Source organism: Myodes glareolus, chromosome X, assembly GCF_982192425.1.
Source record: "Myodes glareolus chromosome X, mMyoGla1.1, whole genome shotgun sequence".
In the NCBI taxonomy this organism is placed as follows: domain Eukaryota; kingdom Metazoa; phylum Chordata; class Mammalia; order Rodentia; family Cricetidae; genus Myodes; species Myodes glareolus.
The window spans coordinates 117,031,883-117,053,481 of NC_142053.1; the positions used below are offsets into that span (position 1 = coordinate 117,031,883).

General features: G+C 42.2%; 1 protein-coding gene across 12 annotated transcripts in view; it reads right to left on the reverse strand.

Annotated features, from left to right (window-relative positions):
- Adgrg2 (adhesion G protein-coupled receptor G2) overlaps window positions 1-21,599 on the reverse strand; it is a 122,468-nt gene that overhangs the window by 42,949 nt on the left and 57,920 nt on the right. For 9 of the 12 annotated variants that reach the window (XM_087902633.1, XM_087902634.1, XM_087902638.1 and 6 more), the window contains one exon: window positions 1,541-1,576. The exons of the other annotated variants lie outside the window; for them this stretch is intronic. In XM_087902633.1, the coding sequence (XP_087758759.1) occupies window positions 1,541-1,576 (36 nt within the window). The remainder of the gene's footprint in view (window positions 1-1,540; window positions 1,577-21,599) is intronic. 12 annotated transcript variants of the gene reach the window in all.

Below are 21,599 nucleotides of genomic sequence, written 5' to 3' on the forward strand. Positions count from 1 at the left end.
GCACCCAGAGCCCAAGTTATGACTAGAACTCAGCATTCTATACAAACAGGGTTTTGCAGACTTTGCTATGATTGCATTTGCCAAAAGCTCTTCTACTAAAACAGTTGTTCTCAACATTCCTAACACCGTGACTCTTTAATACAGTTCCTCGTGTTGTGGTGACCTCCTTTAAATACAAAATGATTCTTGTTGTTACTTCATTACCGTAATTTTGCTACTGTTATGAATCATCATGTAAACATCTGTGTTTTCTGATGGTCTTTGGTGACCCCTGTGAAAGGGTCATTCAACCCCCTAAAGAGTCTCGACTCACAGGTTGAGAACTGCTGTTCTAGAAGAAAAATACACTAGCATGCTGAACCTAGGAATTCAACAACCAAGGGGCAAACTGACAACGACAAGTTTGGTGGCTTAAGGTTCAGGGGTTGAATCTTTATCCCATAACATAACAACTCACACCGACAGTCATTCATTTACCCTATAGCAGGTACATGGAGTCTCTTGTTTCATCTTCAAATATCCCATAAAGCAGATACTGTTGTTCTCCTTGAATTGCAGAGGAAGAAACCGAGGCACAGAAATGTTAAGGAATTTGCCCTGAATCTAAGCTAGTGGTGGAGGTGGGAGGGTGGTGGCTTGCTTAATTCATACAGACTGGCTCCAGAGAATGTGTTAACATGATTAAGTTTCCCCTGCTGAGCCTGTTTCCACATCTATAACATGAACATACTGAGTCCTATACTGGAGGCCTGGAGAGGAATGAGATGTCTGAAGACTTCAGGCATGGTAGCGCATGCATAAGAGACTGTTGCAATTATTATTTGATTCAGATGGTTGAATGAACAACAAGTTCATTTTCATAGTCCTAATGATGGAATACCAACTGATTGACAACCCTAGGACATGTGGTATATCAGAAAGAAGACAGGTAGGATGCAAAGAAGTCACACACTACCTCTGTGTGATGTGCAGCAAGAAGCTGTGAGCACTCAGACGAGTTATTCAGCAGCCCTGGGCTCTGTTCTCTCACCATGGACACTAGGATGCTAGCTTAGTCTCATATCAGAGTACTGGGCTCTGTTCTCATAGGTTCTAGTTACACATTTCTCTTTAGTTTATTTACCTTCCCATCGTCATGTGTGCTAAGTTCCTAGAAGACTCTGGAAAGATATTCTCTAAGTGAAGGTACTGAAGGAGTGGATTGAAGAGAACAGGTCACCTTGTAAATACAATAAATCTTGGTGCATTTAAGTTCTTGATGCTGCTCGGACTTGTGAGCTAGAATACTGACCATAGCCAAAGCCCTTAAACCGCTACCCAGTGAAGTCTGTAGTCCCTAGAGAGCTTGGTTAGGCACTATGGAAGAATCAATATGCCTGTCTGCTCTTGGTCTTGTAGGTGCATGTTTAATGACAATTAATTTAACCAAGCGTCTTAGAGGAAAACAGTTTTACTGTATCTGACCATGTGTCATACTGAATGGAGAACTTCAAGAGTATCGTTTTCCTGAGATTCCCCAAAGCCATAAAAGAACTCTTACCAGATGGTGATAGCAAACTGGAATTACCAGCGTTTTCTGTCAAGGAAAAAGGTGATTTAGCATTAGTTTGGTTTGTTCATATATTTGTAGGTGATTAGCATTTTTAATGGCAATGAATGCAAACCAAATGACTACCAAAAGAGGGCAGCATGTTATTTTACAATTATGTCCCACACCCTGTTTCAGCGCTTCTTTTTAATTCTCTACGAACACAGCTTTTAGTGAAGTAATATTCCCAGTTTTTAGCTCGTGTGTGTGTGTGTGTGTGTGTGTGTGTGTGTGTAATACACACATGTGCATGTAGGCACCCATGCAAGTTTATGCAGAAGACAGAGGAGAATATCTTGTGTCTTCTATCCAACTCCACTTTATCATCCATCCATCCATCCATCCATTCATCCATCCATCCATCCATCCATCCATGTATTTAGAGACAGGGTTCTTCACTGAATCTGAAGCTCATTGTTTGGGCTAGGCTGATTAGCCAGTGAGCTCCTGGCATCTACTTGTCTTTGCTTCCCAACACTGGGCCTATAGGCACATGCTGTGCTGGATTTCTATGTGGGTTCTGGGGATTTGAACTCAGGTTCTCTTGCTTTCACAGAAAGCACTCTTACACACTAAACCATCCCCCCATGGTCCCAACTTTTAACTATTTATAGTGTTCTATATATGATGTTGTATAATGTATAAATGTGTAATGTACACTTCAAATTTAGGAGATGGCGAAGACTTTAAGCTGTTGTTTAATGTTCACTGACTATATAGGAAAAGTGCACATCTGGACAAATTAAGGTTTACTAACCATGCTTATATTTTAGCACAAACTTTTTGACCTATTAAGCCATCTCTTTCTTCTGAGTTGAACTAGATCAGCCACCTTTGGGTGAATAAAATACAAGAACTGCTGAGTTATTTATTTTGGGAAAATGCTCAGATCCCTTTAAAGAAAAGCAGTTTTATTTTTTTTCTGTGCAGGAAAGCAATACATGCCTGGGACTGGAGGAATGGCTCAGTGGTTAACAAAACATGCTGTACTACAAGACCTAATTCGGTTCCCAGCATCCACATCAAAATCGAGCATGGTCAGATGTGGCTGCAACTCCAGGGTTATGGGGCAGACAGGTAGAAAGATCCTGGAAGCTCACTGGCCAGTCAGCCTCGCCCAAACAATGAGCTTCAGCCAAACTCAGACAGTGAGCCTATGGAGGCAAGAAAAGGGTGTCTGGTACCCTGAAACTAGACTTGCAGATTGATTATGAGCAAACATGTGGGTTCTAGGAATCGAACCCAGGTCTTTTGGAAGAACAGCCAGTGTTTTTAACTGCTGAGCCATCTCTCCAGCCCTAAAGCTAGACATTTAAAATTTGTTATCCTTTCCTTTTTCTTTTGGCATTGTTTTTCCTTTGGATATCAGTTTACTTTTTCTATGTCTCAGAACTACATCATCCTTCATGGTCCAATATTGCTATTTCCCCACATGTCTTAAATGTCTTATGTTTTCCTGAGTACTAGTCTGGGTTTCTTTGAGGGTTTGCCCCCATTTACTTCCCACTTACATAATTATGGGGTTGTCGCTTCCAATTAGTCATGTATTTGAACTTCATACCACTCTTAGGAGACAAAATATTTCCACTGTTAAAAAGATTCATAAATGCTGGACAGTGGTGGCACACACCTTTAATCCCAGCACTCAGGAGGCAGAGGCAGGCAGAACTCTGTGAGTTCAAGGCCAACCTGGTCTACAGAGCAAGTTCCAGGACAGGCTCCAAATCTATAGACAAACCTTGTCCCCACCCCCCCAAAAAAACAAAAACAAACAAACAAACAAAAGTTTTGTAAAAAAAGAAAGAAAAAAAATAAGTTTTTTTCAGACTTTTTTCTTTGGAAACCTATAGAGCAAATATTAAACTGTTGCCAATTTATTGAAGTCTTGATTTAAGCACATAAACAAAATTATTGGAATCTGCCTATAAAATTTACTTAATATGACTCTCTGATAATTTTTTTCTGATGATTTTTTTAAAAATAAAGTCTATATATTCCAATTATGGTGAGAATAAGTTTATAATGGTAAGCCAAACAGAGCCTGAAGAATCGAAAATTCAAGAAAATAGCTTCATGGCTGGAGGAGACTCCTTCCCTATATTGCCTCCTTAGCACTTGTTTTCAATACGATTGCCACCACTTCCCAAACTCCAGTGTCACGGGTTCTAGCGTGGTGTCAGTACTGCCATATGACTGTCCCACAGTCATTGCCTCTCCAATTCACTGTAGCCTAGAACTCAGCCTTCATCACCCCATATCATTTTGATATTTGATCTATTCTTGAGCTTAGTTTTGCTGTTAACAATGGTTAAGTAATTTAAGTCAAAAATGTAAGTGGGTTAGTTTCTTCTTGCATTACTGTTCTAACAAATTGCCATGAATCGGTTATCAGAACCCACTGGATGAAAATCAAGTTGATGACAAGCTCCAGTACTATCTGGAAGCCCTGGAGGTGAATCCACTTCCTGCCTATTTGGGTTAGTGGCAAACTGGTTTTTTGTAGTTGTAGGACTGAGGTTCTTATTTTCCTCCCGGCTATAGACTGAGGGTCATTCTAAGTCTCAGAGTCATGTTTCTGGACTCTTGTCACATTTGTCTGTCTTCAAAGCCAGAGTGACAGGATAGAGTAGGGAAGTTCTCATGGGCTATGATCCTGTCACTTAAAAACTCACATGATTTGACTGGGTTCATCTGGGCAATCTCTGGTAATCTCCACATCTCATGGTCTTTAATGCTAATTGCATCCGTAATGTCTTTTCCACAATATAAATGTCAACTTTGCCTTTTAAAACTGGAAGTTTTAGATGGTGAGACTTTATGGTGACTCTCGGGCCCTATGGAGTGTTCTTTGGCTATGGCTGGCATTGCTCCTACCCTCCATGGGCAGCAAGGACGCACGCTGGTGCATATACATACATGCAAGCAAAGCACACATAAAATAAAATGGATAAATCTTTTGTAAAAGTTGATTTGGTTCATAGTTCTGGGGACTGGAAAATACAAAATTTGAGAGTCTCCATCTGCTGAGGGGCCTCCTGTTGTATCATATAGGGGGAAAAGGCAAGTGGGCTCACAAGACAAGAAGAGTGATAATTCCCGTGAGAATGACAATGGGACATTCGAGAGGGTGAGGCCCTCATGACTTGATCACCTTTCAAATGTCCCACCTCTCCATAACATCACAAAGACAAACAAAGGTCAACAGGAGGTGGGGGGCATTCTAACCATCAGCATATGATATATCTTGTTTTCTAATTGGATGCTAAGCAGCTTGATCTTTTCTCTATTATCCTCCAGAAGTCCAGGCCAGTGTCATGGATCATGTAACTATTCGAAATGTCTGTATTAACCTGGGTCTGATGGCGCACACCTTTAATCCCAGCACTCGGGAGGTAGATGCAGGTGGATCTCTGTGAGTTCGAGGCCAGCCTGGTCTACAAGTGCTAATTCCAGGACAGCTAGATCTGTTACACAGAGAAACCCTGTCTCGAAAAAGCAAAAAAAAAAAAATCTTTGTTTTGACTTAAAAAAAAATTGTTAAGAAATCTTGATCACAGTAGAACACTTGCCTACCATGTGCAAGGTCCTGAGTTTGAGTTTTAGCATCAAAATACTTAACATGCATACATACTTAACTGAAAAAGAAATCTCTATCAGCCAGGAGTCAAGTTATAAACTTATGACAGGTAGATAAAGAGGAGAAACTTAACTTAGAGAAATAGTGGAAATGTAGAGGGCTGGACCAATCTTCTAAGGGTGGAGATAGAAACAGGAAGCAGAAGCTGAGACCATGGAGGGATGGGGGCGAGTTCACCCAATGAGAAGGGAATCAGGGAGGAGGCAAATCCATGATTAGGGATATAGGTAAATCAATCAGAGAAGGACACACACACACACACACACACACACACACACACACACACACTTTTTCCTTTCCTCTTGCACTCCAGTTTCTTTTTCATTACCACATATTGGGGTTATTATGCTCTATGCTGCAAAGCATCAAAGGGGAAGAATGGACCTGAGAATGAGGGAAATTGATCTAGGTAGAGCCCACAAAGGCTTGAGAATACTTCTTGGATGATTGGTACTCAGAATGTGATGTATGGATCAGTAGTTACGCCTGACGATCACAGCAGAGAGATCGTGTAACGGATCTTGCCAATGTGTGCTGAACTGTCCATCCAAATTCATACCAAATCAATGTGAAAAGCCCACAATTATGAGCCCATTGCCTAGAGTGATAACTTCAATATGGTACCCACAACTGACTCTTCCTCTTTGCTTAAAGTCCTCTCTCCACTCCGTGACACCACTTTCCAAATAAACTACCTGCACCCAAGTCATGGAAGGGCATATCCGAGTGCTGCTGAATTCATGTTCCTCTCTGCTGTTTGACAGCGTGGTAGACATTAAGTTTTCTAATGTGAGCTAGCTGTCTTAAAGATGTGGCAATGCCAACGAGTCTTCCAACACACCATCCCTCACATTGGATGGAAACAAGACTTTCTCTTCCAGCGACTCTATAAAAGATACAGCTAGCCCCCCTTGCATGAATACTTTTTACCCAACTGAAACTCCTCCAGATTGAATTACTATTCCATAGAGAGATGATTACAAACAAGCCACCACGCCCAGGCACTATTATATGGGAGCCCTAAACAAAACAATCCTTTTTGCTGTTCTATTGGCTTTTCAGAACTTGGAGCAACAAACAGTCTTCCAGAGACCACCTTTCCAGATTGTACTACACAAGCAAAAAGATTAATAAAAGCATTTCTAATTTGGCACATTCAACGCTTGTTTACTTGATCTGTGACTGTCTCACATCACACTGCTCAATTACATAATATATTTATTAGAAGATTAATAATGACATCACCAAAGAAAACTTTAGCTCTTAACTGATGAGACTTCCTGGGGAGAAAATAGTTAGCCATTCTAGGTGGGCTTTCACCATGATGGGAAAGAAGGTGAAATGTGTTGTTGATCCTCTAGGGCCTAACTCTTCCTCTAGCTTTGCCCACAACTAGGCCACACCTTTCCTTTATCTTCCAGAACTGAGCAGACACAAGGCATCAGCCATTCTGTAGCTCACGCACAGTGACAAATATCATGAGCCTCCTATGGTTACCATTAGGGGCACTATGAGGCCTATGATGAGGCCTTTTCCCTGGATCTTTCAGATATGCAGTGCCTCAGGCAGATGTATGTTTAGTTTTGTGATGAACGGTCACATTTCTGTGGGGCATCCACATTACCCAGGTAAAAGGCAACACTAACACGAGGTTCACTTGGTTCCCATACACTCCAGTTCATACCCTGTGGCTTCCAGCTCTTCTTGTTCTCCTTCCCCAACTCCCCACCCTATTAATGCTAAGTTCCAGGGCCAGCTGTTGAGGAAAGCAGTCTCATGAAGGTTCAATCAGCGCTCACACGCTCACAGTTTGATTCAGTCAAATCCCTGTAGCAAATGCCTTCGGGAACGGTAAAGGTAAAGGAGAGAGAGAGAGAGAGAGAGAGAGAGAGAGAGAGAGAGAGAGAGATTCTGACTTAGTCGTTCTATGTGATTTGACTCCAGCTTAACGAGTTCAAAACAGAAAACTTCTATGACAATTAGATTATATAGTTTATAGTTGTGCTGTCCAACATGGCAGCCACCAGTTCCCATGTGACAATTAAAATTTAAATTAATTAGGCAGGTAGTTCTTCTGCAGTGGCCAGAAGAACTGTTCTGTCTGTTGTGTACCAAATAAACTTGTATTTTTTTTCCTACGAGCAATTTAAACTAGTTAAAAACAATACAAACTTCAGTGCCATAGTCAAGGTTGAAGTGCTTAGCAGTCACATGTGGCTGGTGGCCACAGCACTGCGCAGACAACAGATAGAGAACACTTCCTCATCACAAAAAGGTTTCTACACAGTGCTGGTCGGTAGTGCTAATGGCTTGTATCCACTCACCATGAGTCAGGCGCGTTACAGGCATCTGCTTTATATGTATGAAGTCACAACGCTCTGGGAGATAGGAGCTACCACTTTATAGGAAAGGAAACTGAAACACAACGCTTAAGTCCTTTGCTAAACTCAGAGGTTAAAATTTGGCCCCCAAAAGAGCAGGGCCCAGAACTCTTAACCTTATGCTCATACTGTGAACATCACAGTGACCTGGGTTGGTACAGAAAAAAAAATTGGCTCTGCTGAATCTTCCTGCACTCCAACAGCTCTAGTTCGGATAATGGGCATCTCAGTAAAGGTCATAGCATACTCCTACAGTTTCCTTAGGGCGTGTGAATTCGGGTTTTAATACGATCCCTAGGAGGAAAAGATGTCTATCTCACCTTATCCTACCTTCAGTGGTAGAATGAAATATACCAATAATCCTGGTTAGAAGGGCAGAATCGGGTGTATTAGTTAAACTATTGCAAGCAGTGATAAACTCGGAAATCTCAGGTGCTTAAAGACATAAAGTTTGTTTTCCATTTATAAAATCCAATAAGCAACATCAAGTAGAGAGCTGAGAGTGGGGGAGTCAGGGGAGGGGTGTTGTACAGGGACCCAGATCCACAGAGGGCCTGTTTTCTTCAATGTAAAGAGTCCAAATTTGCTGTGGACAGCACCACCTAGGGGACAACCATGAAAAGAGATTGATATTTCTCTTTGGTCAGTTTTTTGTTGTTTTATTTTTTGTTTGTTTGTTTGGTTTTGGTTTTATTTTGCTTTTTGAGACAGGGTTTCTCTGTGTAGCCCTGGCTGCTGTGGAACTCAGAGATCCCCCTGCCTCTGACTCCTGAGTGCTGGGATTAAAGATGTGTGTCACCATCACCCAGCAAGAGTTATCTTAAAGGAAATTAAGCCACTTGGGTTGACAATGCTCCCCACAAGAACCATAGACTAACAAAACCCCCATACCAGGCACAAGAAACCTCCCTTCAAATTGTCAGTCAGGTGACTCCCAAAACAACATAGATTATCAATGTAACCCTTGGTTGACTCTCAGCGGTTGAGGGTAGGCCCTTATTATTGAACGCACTATATAGTTGGGACTCGGGACTAGGAATTATTTGAGCTGGATCTGACTTGAAAGCCTCCTTCCTGTGATCTAGCTTACATGGTACCAGAAAACACTATGCAAGCTACCAAAGGAGGGAAGCAATTAAACAGTCCTACCCAGATGCAACACCTATGAACCAGGACAAGACCAGAATGGCAAAATATGTATACATAAAGATGCAATAAGTGGTACTCCCATGTTTGTGGTAACCAACAGCTGTCCACTTGGATTTAAGGCCCATTCATCAGGAGGGGAATCATGTCTGGTACTGGAAACCTTGCTAACTTCTCAGGGAAAGTGAGGTCATAGGCCTTAGTAAAGAGTCTACTATCACCCCTTTGCTAGACCACCATAACTCCTTACTACATTCTAAATCTTAACATTATTCCCACAGATAAATATAGCTACCTCCCCCTTATCAAAGAAGTCTCTCCCTACTTCAAATGGAGGCCATCACAGAAAATTACACTAGCCATATAATAGAGATCAAGAAATTATGGGACATCCAGCCTCATTGGTTATATCTACATTACAATCCTATCTATGACTCAGGGAACATTGAGGAAGAAGCAGCAGAAAAGATTATGAGAGTCAGAATACCAAAAGGTCTGCTTGTCGTGAAACGGTCTCTCGTAGAAATGGCTGCGTATACAAGATTAGAACAATGACAATATCTCCTACCCCTAGACAAAGAACTACAGGTAACTACTGGGAGAAGGAGAATCAGCCTCCCCGAAGGGGTCAGCACTGAAACCATATATAAACAGTAAAAGCAGACTCATTAGGTTGTATTTACATGTTTGTGTGTGTGTGTATGTGTGTGTGTTATATGTATATATGCAACAATATATGTATATATGTGTGTAACAATAACAACCAAAAAGAGGCTATCAACTTGAGAGTAGGGGCCATACGAGGGGATGGAGGGAGAGTACCTAGGAGGAGCTGGTGAGAGGAAAGGGAAAGGAGAAAGTGATGCACTTTTATTTCAATTAAAAACTATTTTAAAAAATTAAAAGGGGTGAGATTCAGTAATTAATGCCCATTAAACTAATGATGGAATAAGATTAATGCTAAAACCATTGTCCTTAGCCACCATTTTAATCTCTGATTCTTTGTCACAACAGGGACAAGGTCGAAAGTCAAGCGATCAGTACGAATGGAAGGATTTCTTTCATTTTTCAGCCTGAATATGAATTCTCCTCTCTTTGTGATTCACTCTCCCAACTTCGTTGCCAGCAAAGCACCATACCATAGTTCCCCATGACCCTCAAGAGGGTAACTACCGTGTGATGAGCCAGATCTGTTGACAACGAATTTGCTGGTAAAAACCACTAAGAAAGGTTGAAATTATGGATATTCCCACTTAAGAGGGAAAAAAAGCCTATTTAGTTGGAAAAGCTGCATTTTTGTAGTTGCCTCTGTTTGGATGTCACATTTAACCCTTAATTCGTGCTGCTGTATTCAAACGTGGGAGACCCTTATCATGCTTCAAGGTCTTCGTAAACTGGTAGTTTCTGTCCTAATGGGCAAAGCAGGACATCATGTGTCTTAGTTAGGGTTTTTACTACTGTGAAGAGGTACCATGACCACTGAAACTCTCATAAAGGAAAACATTTAATTGAGGTGGTGATGGCTTACAGTTTCAGAGGTTCAGTCCATTATCAGCATGGCAGGGAGCACGGTGGTGTGCAGGCAGATATGGTGCTGAAGCAGGAGCTGAGAGTGTTACATCTTGACTTACAGGCAACAGGAAGTGGCATGGTTTGAGCATATATGACACCTCAAAGGTCACCTCCACAGTGACACACTTCCTCCAACAAGGCCATAACAAATAGTGCCATTCCCTTTGGGGGCCATTTTCGTTCAAACCACCACACCATGTAAAAAACTAAACACCATGGCCACAACATTGTTGCAAAGGCATCTTAATTTATCTTGGTGGTTTTTCTTCTTCTTCTTTTCTTTTTTTAAATGGTTATTGTGCCCTTATTCGCATGAGATCTCTTATCGTGGGTTTTGAACATCTGATCTGGAACGCTGCAATTTTTACAATCCATGACTCTGTCTTGATTAATCCTCTCTCCATGATTAAAATGCTCATGGCCATTTGTTTCCAATGTATGAATGAGCATACATGCTAAGAAATCCTTCAGGATGACAAAGAGACTGGGTGCCCCAGAGAAACTGACTTGATCATGGTTCTGTCTTTTTGTTGTTATTATTTGTTTTTGTTTCTTGAGACAAGGTTTCTCTATGTAGTTTTGGAACCTGTCCTGAAACTCACTCTGTAGATCAACCTGGCCTTGAACTCAGAGATCTACCTGCCTCTGCCTCCTGAGTGCTGGGGTTAAAGGTGTGTGCCACCACTGCCTGGCTGCTCTGTCTTGATTACAATCCTAACATTTACTTGCTTGCAAAATGGGATTGAGTACTTTGAATGAAATTAAACTATATTTGTAAATCATTTTATCACAACAGTACCAAGCAAACATTGCCATTACTATTCATTCAGACTGTATTCTTCTGTGTTCCATGGATGGAGTTTCCTTTTCTATAAAAGTGGACATTTTTACTTTGTGAAAATAATATGGTGTCAGAAATTTATAGAGGATATTCAAAACATAATGATGTTTATTCTATGATTTGCATGTTATATGATTTCTATTCTAACTATGAAACAACCTTACCTATTCTCTAATGTTTGGTTAGTGAGCATATTCATAAGAACACTACCTAGTTCAAGTTGAAGAAATAGCCGGTAATTTGTCCTGCTTTCTTTTTAAATCCCAGATGTTGAAGGCCTACTGTGTAACAGGTGATAAAGTTACAGTAAGAAACAAAGCAAAGGCCCTGACTTTAAACAGTTTTTACTTTGAAAATGAAAATTCCTCAGTAAATCAAACTCATTGTCTCCTGTTTGTATCCCACCAACACAGAATTGGTTGCATGGTAGTGTGAATCTAGTTTTGATTAATGACAAAACATATTTCTAATTAACAGCAAACAAAAATGTCCATGTAGTCAGAAGGCAATACAGCTGTTTTGCCAATTTTTATCCATCCAATTAGTGATACCATCATAAGCCATTTAAAATTACTTCTTGAAGCATGTTGTCCAACTGATAGTGTCATTTTCTCCTTAAATTAAAAATCATTTGATGCTCTACTGAATATTATAGTCCCATGAAAGAACTTTGAATTAAAAAAAAACAGAAGAAAGGGTATGGACCGAAGAAGACACTATTTAAAAGACTTAACATGATGGCCATAGCATCATTGGGAAAGCATCTGCACCATATATCGGTGGGTTGTTTTCATGAGCCTGCGATCTTACTCACATGAGATCTCTTGCTAATTGAATCCAAGGGTTTAACCCCTCTCAAGATACATTTTACCAACGTGCTTTCCTGGAACATCGGCTGAATTCCTAGTAACTGAGACCAGTGGAACTATGGGTTTCATTCCTTCGGGCCTTTCTTAATTTTTACCCAGTGCTTTGTAGGGTGAGGGGTTACAAATCCATCCCAGAATGAATCATGGCAAAGTCATATGAAAACCGCGTTCATGTGCCTCAGTGAGTAAACCCTGGGGAAACAGTGAAGAACACAAGTTCTAGAGTCCTACCACCTCCACTTGCCAACTGTGGCAACTTGGAAGTGACTCAAACTTTCCAAGCCCCAAATAAGCACTTCTGGCACTCTGGCACACCCAGGGTTTTGGGGAGCTTCTTTCCAGATCTCGATGTTGTTTCTTTCTGGGCCCTCATCTTCCCAATTGTAAAATGAGGATTGAGAGATGTTTCTCTACCTCGGTGAGATAACATGAGCCAAGGTATTTTGTAAGTCATGAAGATCTTAAGATCTATAAGAAGGCAGTCGTGTTGTTGCGGCTACTGTTGTCAACATTACTACTATGAACTATGGCTACTGAATTACACAAAGAGATACTGGGACTTCCATAAAGGGCCAGGCATTTGCCAGCCAGCAAGAGTCACTCTAGAATTTTTTTTAACCAGTTTTGAAACTAAGAGATTTGTTGACCTCTCTGTAATTTTACAAGTCTTTAAAATTTGCTCATGTTAAAAATAACCTTTATTTTTAAAAATTATATGGCTGTTGCAGAACAGAGTATTTGTTTAACTATGATGTGTTGCCTATCTAAGGCACCTGATTGGTATAATAAAAAGCTGAATGGCCAATAGCTAGGCAGTAGAGGGATAGGCAGGATTGGCAGATATAGAGAATACGTAGAAGGAGGAATCTAGGCTCCAGAGAGGATGATGGAGAAAGAGAGGGAGATGACAGGGGTCAGTCAGACATGGAGAAAACAGGAAAGTGGGCATGGAGAATAAAATAAAAGTAAAAAGTCCCAAGGGAAAACATAGGTGAAGAGAAACAGGTTAAAATAAGTTATAAGAGTTAGTGGGATAAGCCTAAGCTAAGGCTGAGCACTCACAACTAATAATAAGTCTCCGTGTCATGATTTGGGGGCGATTGGTCCAAGAAATCCTGCTACGTGTGGCTTTGGGACTGGGGACATAGAGCAGTGGTAGAGCGTTTGTTTAGCGTGATCAAAGCCCTGGATTCAGTCCCCATTACAGTCTAAAGGAAAAGACTTTGAAATGTTTTCACTTTCATAACTGGAACTGTGACTAGGAGCCATCCTTCAGATGGGACCACAGAGATGAGTAGTTCCAGGTCCTGCTAAAATCACTTGGATCACATTAAGGAAGCCCAGTACCCAGGCTACGTACCCAGACCAATGGCATAAGGATCTTTGGGAGTGGATGCAAGTGGCAGGCTTTTTTTTTTTTTAAATCCCCGGGTGAGTCCATGGAATAGCTAAGTTTGAGAGCTTGGCTTAGATAACAAGCAACCCAGCTATCACACAGAATTCTCATAATAGTGTTATGTCCGAGGCAGAACTCAAGGTTACCCCCAAATCCAGGACAATGAATTAAGAATCTGACACCTTAAGGTTGGGTGGAGGAACTCACAGGTGTCAGGCTGCTAGAGAATCTCAATGGGCCATCAGGTGAGCTCATGCATCCTATGAAGAGGGAAAACACATCTTTCAAGAAGAATCCTTGGCAAGGTTCAGTCTCCTCACTGAGGTCTACAGAAGTTTAGAGGGGTAGCATGTGTTCTACTGGAACTCCCTGCATTCAGACAATAACACTGCTGATATATAAGCTGTGGAGAAAGGTCCATGCCTTAGAAAATCTCTAAGCTTTAGTCTATGGTCACAAATCAATTCCAGCCAGTTAACTCGGGTTGACTGGGTACTCATTATATACTAGACACTATGGAGGACAATCAAGAGATAGAAGATGTTATCCTTATCTTCAAGCACCTAGATAGATGAAACTAGAAGGAAGAGTCCAAGTCAGGATATGATAATGGGCCACAACAATGCCTAGCATGGTATAAACATCCCCTAAATGTTTACTATGTGTGACTTTTAGCATGCCTTAAAGTTTATAGACATAATTGAGTTGTAGAAACAGTAGCTACAATGAACAAATAAACAGAGCTGCTGAACTTCCACTGATGTCTGGAATTGCTTTACCTTGTTTGGGTGCTTTTATTACACAGATAGAACAGGGAAGGGATCCTGAGATCTGATTACAGAAAGGAGCTTTGTTGGGTCCAGGGATACAGCTCAGTTGTAAAGCACATCATCCACATGACTCTGTGCTCAATCCCCAACATCACACACACACACACAAAAGTATCTTCATCTCCCTTGTGCTAAATGGCAATTGAATACATGAAAGATCTTTGTCTTCCTCCTGTCTCTTCTCATACTCAAGATGGCATGCAGGCTAGGAATGGGACACAAGAAAAAGGGAGTGAGAGCCTGTGAATTCATCTACTGCTCAGCCTGGAGTTCTCAACAGCCTCTACAGAGATCTCTTTCACCCTGGAGGGTTCCTCCACGCCATGGCTAATGTTGACCATCATCTGGATGGGATTTCCAATCACCTTGAAACCAAACCTTTGAGCATGTCTGTGAGCTTCTAAATCAGGTAAATCGAGGTAGGAAGAGTCACCTTAAATGTAAGTAGCACCATTTTAGAGGTCTGGGTCTTAGAATAAATAAAAAGGAGAAAGGAAGCCAAATAGAAGCAATCGTATCTGTTTCTTAACTGTGGGTGCAATTGGACCAGCTGCCATTAATTCCCTGCCATGATGAACTATACCCTGAAACTGTGAATCTAAATAAACTTGTCCTGGTCCCACCCTCTCTCCCTCTACCTGCCCCTCCCCCTCTCTCTGTCTTTTGTCACAGCAATAAGAAAAGTTAACTAACACACTCAGTATCTAATTGGCACCCAGTGCTGAAGGCTGTATCTAGTGGGCCCACGATCTTTTCTCTTAGAAGCTTATCTAACCTTGGAGAAATTCCCTTTAACTAGTACCACCAAGTACCCTTCATCAGGCCTCTGCCTGGGTTCTTCATGCCAGAGTCTTTGCTACCTTGTCTCTTCCCATGGCTCCCAACACAGTCACCCATTAGGAACATCATGGCTATTTAGATTCCCTGCCCACCACACAAGAGTTGAAGGAGACTTGGGGAGACTGCCTCCTGGCTTTCCCTTGTTCAAATCTCGTTCCATCACTCCTTGTCTCTCTGCTTGCCCTGTGTTGATACTTAGGCTCTTCAAGGACTCCTTACAGGAGGGCAAGTATGAAGTGGGATGCAGCGTTCTCTGCTATCAGTACTTCCCATAACCTACTCAGAATCTCTATAATTCCTTGGCACCATTTTACCTTCTTGGGAGAACCACGGCCCAACAGAAGTGTCTCCATACCTGGCTATAGGGCTAGGATTTGGGGGGAGTTGTAAAATTAGCCATGAAATTGATCATGGTGAAATTCATAGTTTCGGTTTTACAGGCACAAGGTGGAGACAGAGGGAGGAGGGCAGCGCTGGGTTTGGTAGTAGAGAATCCTGAGCAGAAGACGGCAGGTGGCACCATGTCAGGCCACCTACTGCTTCATTATCATCTTCCCTGCAGGGAAGCCTGGTCACTGGAGAACGATGTGATGCATGAGAGGGTAAGAGGAAAGACAGCGAGGATTGGAGAAGGGGAATTGTAAAGCAATTTACCACCAGAAAGGTCTGCAGCACAGGGAGATCTCTAAAGCTGGGGATTATAGCTTATGAGCCCACCAAGCTGTTTCAAATGTGTAATTGTTTCCAAATGGTGAAGACAATTTGGCAGGAATGAAATTATAACCATCTTTCACTATTATGTCATCCGCCCTCTGGAAAATAGAATAGCTGTACCTAAAAGGAGACCTCCTTCAAAGACCAGAAAGAAGTAAGGCATCATCCCAGGAAGGAAGAACCAGGGAATGGAGAGGAGTCGTGACCCATCTGATTTGGGCTTCCAGTAGACTGAAAATGACTCTCACAAATGTCATCTAGCAAGACAACTGGATGTATTAAAGTCTGAGGATTCTTTCAGTTGGCCAGTGGCCTCACAAGAGTGTCAGACCCACCTCTCCCTGCTGACAAGGGCTACTGAGTCATCTCCCAGGCTTCCAGGGTGAAACTACTGTGTTTGCATTCTAGAGCTGGGGAGCCATTCATCTCTCTTAGCTGGCCCCAGCGTTCCCTCTCTTCCTCCCCAGGTTTCACTGTCAGGTTTAACTCCAGTTTCAGACACTTACTGTCCAGATCTTCCTACCCGTGACTCTGATCAAAGGGCGTAATTCCTTTGATCCACAGTTTTTCCTTCTGTAAACTGGAGTGAAAAAGGTACCCACCATGAAGGGTTTGGGAGAAAGGTGCATGAGATAATGTTTACAAACACCGGAAAGACCCGGTGCGGAGCAGGCTCTAGGTATACGTTAGTTTTCCTCTTGTTAGCCTGCCCATTATCCTGCCAGTCTCCTTTCCTGCCTGGCACTGAGGATGCAGCAAAAGACCTGGAGGCTACAGGAGTGCAGCATCAACACAGTCCCAGGCGATGCTTATCAGAAGGAGGGAGAAAGAGAGAAGGGCATACCGGAGAAAGAGCTCTATGAGATCTCTTCTTCGGCTTTCTGGATGAAGGAGTGTTTGGCTGTATGTTGAAGGTGGCTGTGTTTCCAAGCAGAGGTGAGGAGGTGACCCCAACCAGTAGAGAGAGGGAGCATTTGAGTGAAGCAGGGAAAGGAGCAAAGCCAATAATGGGGACATTAAGGAGCAGGTGACTACTATGGGCATAGGGACACAATCCAACTGAGGAACTCTAAGAGGCAACGAAGAACATTCTTCAGTACTATCCTGCCAAGGGACAAGGAGAATAAAATGTTCTTCTTGTTTGGGGATAGCAGGATAGATGTCTGGGTGATCTGAACCAACATATTTTCAGGGATTCTCATCATTAGGGATTCTACCATTGTTTATTTTTGCTGTATAGATGCACAGATAACAAGCAACAGAGTCTCACATGGCAGAGGGGTTAAGATGGCTAAAGGAAAGGCACATATTGTAGTGCGCAACTGTAATCTCAGCACTTGGGAGGTGGAGACCAGAAATTCAAAGTTAGCCTTACCAATACAGTAAGTTTGAGCCAGTACAGAAAGAAATAAAGTATAGAAATTACATAGATGAACTTTGAGGCTATAGGCCCTAAGTTTAAATCATAATTTTGCAATCTCTCTCTCTCTCTCTCTCTCTCTCTCTCTCTCTCTCTCTCTCTCTGCCAAATTTGAAGCAAGCTTTATTAAATACTTGCCAAGATAATGGTATTAAAGGGTCACAGCCTTAGGAAGGTTGAGACACGCTACTCTAGGGTCTCATGAAGATAGAGCGAATCGTGTCTCACTCAATTCATTTGCTAGAACTGTCGTTTCCAATGTGACTGTGTTTGAATATAGTGCTTTTAGTAAGGTAGTTAAGGCTAAATTTGGTCAAAATGATAAAAGGACCAAACTTGAGAGGACTTTCCATCTAAAGGAAAAGGAAGAGGAAAAAGGAGGAAGAGTGGAAATATCACAGCAAGCGTCATCATTCCCTGGCCACAGAGGACAGGCCACGCGGGACACAGTGAGAAGCCGGCTGTCCTCAAGGCAAGGAGAAGGTCCTCACTAGAGACCAATCCTGGCACCTTGGACTTGGAACTGTCAGATAGTGAGAAATCAATTATCTGCTATTTAAGCCGCCCACTCACTGGTATTTTATTATAGCACTCCAAGAAGACACACGAACCCACGTTATTGTCTGTAATTTGTTTTAGTTATGTAAGATTATTAATAAAGGCTCCCATCCTTCTTACAAAAAAAAGAACCTTGCAATCTCTTTTAACTGTTCCACCAGGAGCAAGCTGCACAAGGCAAGCCTCTTCGTGACTCAGTTTCCACATCTGTATAACAATGCCAAGTGTAAAAGGTTATTAGATGAGTTTCAAAAGACTTGGTCTTTTTAAGGCTTCGAGCAATGGCTAGAACATAGTGATTGTTATCAAAGTGATTATTAGCACGAATAAATACTTATGGAAGGTTCTGAGAAGCAGCAAAGAACTCCTATTTAAATCTTTCAAAATCTCAAAACATGAAGCTGGAATGCCTGTGAGTGCTTGCTGCATAGCCCTGAGGACTAGGGTTCAGACCCTGGCATGCATATAACAAGTCAGGTGCCCCACAAATGCCTGTAACTCCAGTGCGGAGGTGTGTGGTGCTTTCTTCCTGTCTCCACACACATATGCATACACACACAAACAGATACACATAAATAAAATCTACAAATAAAACCCTCAATTCAGAAAATCATTTGCCTTCGTGGGTTGTTTCTGGAACACATGATGGGTGACGTAGCAAAGCAAGAGCACACCATAGCATGTGTGGGGTCAAATCTCCTATCTCACCAGCTTTTTGCTCGAAGCATGGGCTCAGGAGTACTGTTTTGGCTAGTGTTTTTAGCCAGGTTCCACCTTGGAGTATATATACACCAGTGTTACCTAGAGACTATTTACAACACCGAATCCTGGGCTCCCTCTAGAGTTTCTGACTCAGAGGATTAGGATGGGCCTAGAGTCTTCATTTCTAATAATCCCAAAGGTGATGCTGATGGTACATGGCTTAAGGCCACAGATTTAGAACCACTGTAATAAGAAATCAATTCATCAGTGTTATCATTTGGATCCAGAGTGTCTCCTGAAGTCGCATGCTTTAAAGGTTTGGTTCCCGACTAGTTGCTGTTGAAAAGTGATGGAAACCTGCCTACTGGGCGGCTTAAGTTCTTTGCTAGTGTGCTCCTGAAAGGGATAATGGACTGCTGGGTTCCCCTCTTCCTTTTTCTCCCTTTGTCCTGCCATGAGTTGAATGGACTTTTACTGCCGTCCATTCCTGTCACCATGTGCTGCCTGACCACAGGCCTAAAAAGAAATGGGGCCAAATGACCATGGCTTGAAGCTTCCCAAACTACAAGCCAAAATGAACATTTCCACTTTTTCAGTGGCTAGGTATTTTGCTTCAGTTAACAGAAAACTGATCCCAACAGAGAAAGCTGGAGGACGAGAGACAAATTGCTCTCAGCAACTGCTCAGCTTCTTTCTACTCAGGTTTGCTCCAAAGCCACAAGATTTCCTATTTATCTGCCTTTGCTCTCCCTTCCCCACTTCCCCTCCCCTCCCCTCCCCTTCCCTCTCCTCTCCTCTCCTCCCTTCTCCTCATCCCTCCGTCCTCCTCCTCCTTTCCTCTTTTTGATACTTTTGAGGAAGGGTTCCAAGTGGTACTATCCCCAGTTATTCATTTTCAAGACTTATTTTTGATGGCTATCCTTCCTTTAGATCAGTGGTTCTCAACCTGTGGGTCATGACCCCTGTGACATTGCATATCAGATGTTTACATTACAATTCATAACCGTAGCAAAATGACAGCTATGAAGTAGCAATGAAAATGATCTTATGGTTGGGGTCACCACAATGTGAGGAACCGCATTAAAGGGTCACAGCGTTAGGAAGGCTGAGAACCGCTGACTTAGGTGATCTTTTTTCACTTTTTTCGCTTTCCTGTCTCATCTTCCTGTGGCCGGAAGAAAACACTGAAACATGGAACGGAAGATGTGGCATCTTGCAGACTCTGTTACTTCTTAACCAATAATGTCCCAGAGGCCATTTACTCACCAGTAATGTGGGGCTAATTGATTTTTGTCCGGCTAATTCCCCAGTGTTGTGTTACTGTCTCAGGGGGTGATCTGTGCTGATGGAGTTTATATGGGCATTGCATGGTCACAGCAGCGTTTGTGTACCTTGATACCTAGCAAGAGGCATTTTCTCTGCCTCTTTATGTCTTACCAGAGCTGTGCAAACAGTGCTTCTTGAAGTGAGGGCCCTAGACTAACAGCAGCAGCAACACCTGAGAGGTTTAGACATGTCATTTCTCAGGCTCTGCCCCAGATCTACTAAATCACAGACTCTGGGGCAAGGGCCCATTTGTGCTTCAACAGGCCTCCTAAGAGACTCAGATCTTATATTTGAGAATGCTGATTTGGTGGCGACGAGTGTAAAATCTAGACACAAACCCCTGGGTTCAAATTCTATCTCTACCACTTCCCAGGAGCAAACATTCTTGGGAAAGTTACATATCTCTGTGAACTCCAGCTTCTAGATCTGGGGAATGGAATGAGACTAGGACCTCCCCTTCATAGGTCTGGTTGGGACGACTGAGCAAGTGGCCAAGTGTAAATCAAATCAGCTAGAAACTGGGCGCATAATACATACTAAATATTATCATGTCTGTCTCTCTTTCTCTCTCCTTCCTTCCTTCCTTCCTTCCTCCCTCCCTCCCTCCCTCCCTCTCCTGTGTCTCTCCACCCCCTCTGTGTGTGTGTGTGTGTGTGTGCATGTGTGCATGCACGCGTTCATATGTGTGGGTGCAGATCTACATGTGTCATGACATACATGTGGAGGTCATGTAGATATTGTTCAAAACACCTTTTGGTGGGTGTTGGTCCTTGCCTTACCACCTTATCTGAGATAGTCACTTTGCTGTTATGTAAGCACAGCTAGTTGACCTCAGAACATCTGGAAATCCCCATCTCTACCTCTCATTTCCTGGTAGGGGTGCCTGGGGTTATAGATCCTTGAGTTTTTAACATGGGTTTTGATGATATCAACTTAGGTTGTCAGACCTTTATGGTAAACACTTTTACCAGTAGTCTCTCCTGCCCATCATTTCCTTATTTTAACTTTGGTTGCAAGCCTAGCCTTCCACGGCTGAGCCAGCCTTCCAGTCCCATCATTTCTTTTTTAAAAGCATGACAGCTTCCTGGCTACATGTCCCATGTCTACTCTTTGAAGGATTGTCAGCTGTGTTTTTAGCATGTTGGGAAGCTTTTTATTTAGTTTGTGTATAAGTCTATATATTTCTTTTCTTTGTCTATGTTGTTACTGGTGTTTCCTGCTAGTAGAGTTTTATTTCATCCAACAAAGGTTTCTTCTTCTTTTCACTGTCTTCTGAATAAGAAAAGTCTTTCCCTGTGTGTTTAATATTGTCTTCTTTAAAAATTCATTTGCTAGTCCCATTCCTAATGAACATACATTGCATTGTATAACAATATTCTTTTGGCAGTCATACACACAGGAACTGATGCCCTTGCTAGGCATTGTGGTGCATACCTGTAATTTCAGTACCTGAGAGGTGGGGGCAAAAAGATCAGCAGTTCAAAGTCATCCTCAATTGTATTTTTGAGCTGGAGGCCAGCCTGTACTAGACAAGACCCCAGGAAAAAAAGGAAGAGGAAGAAGAGGAGAAGGAGAAGGAGGAGATAAAAATCAAACAAATAAGCACCAGAAGAAAAGACCAAACAGGACTGAGGCCTTAGTCCTACCTGCCCTTCCACTCCCTTCCTCACTCACTTCTCCTGGCCACCTTTCCCATAAGCTTCTGAAGATCCCTCCCCTTTCTGAAAAAAGCATTCTGCGTCATTTGACTATGTTCTTTTTTCAATTTCTACATGAAAA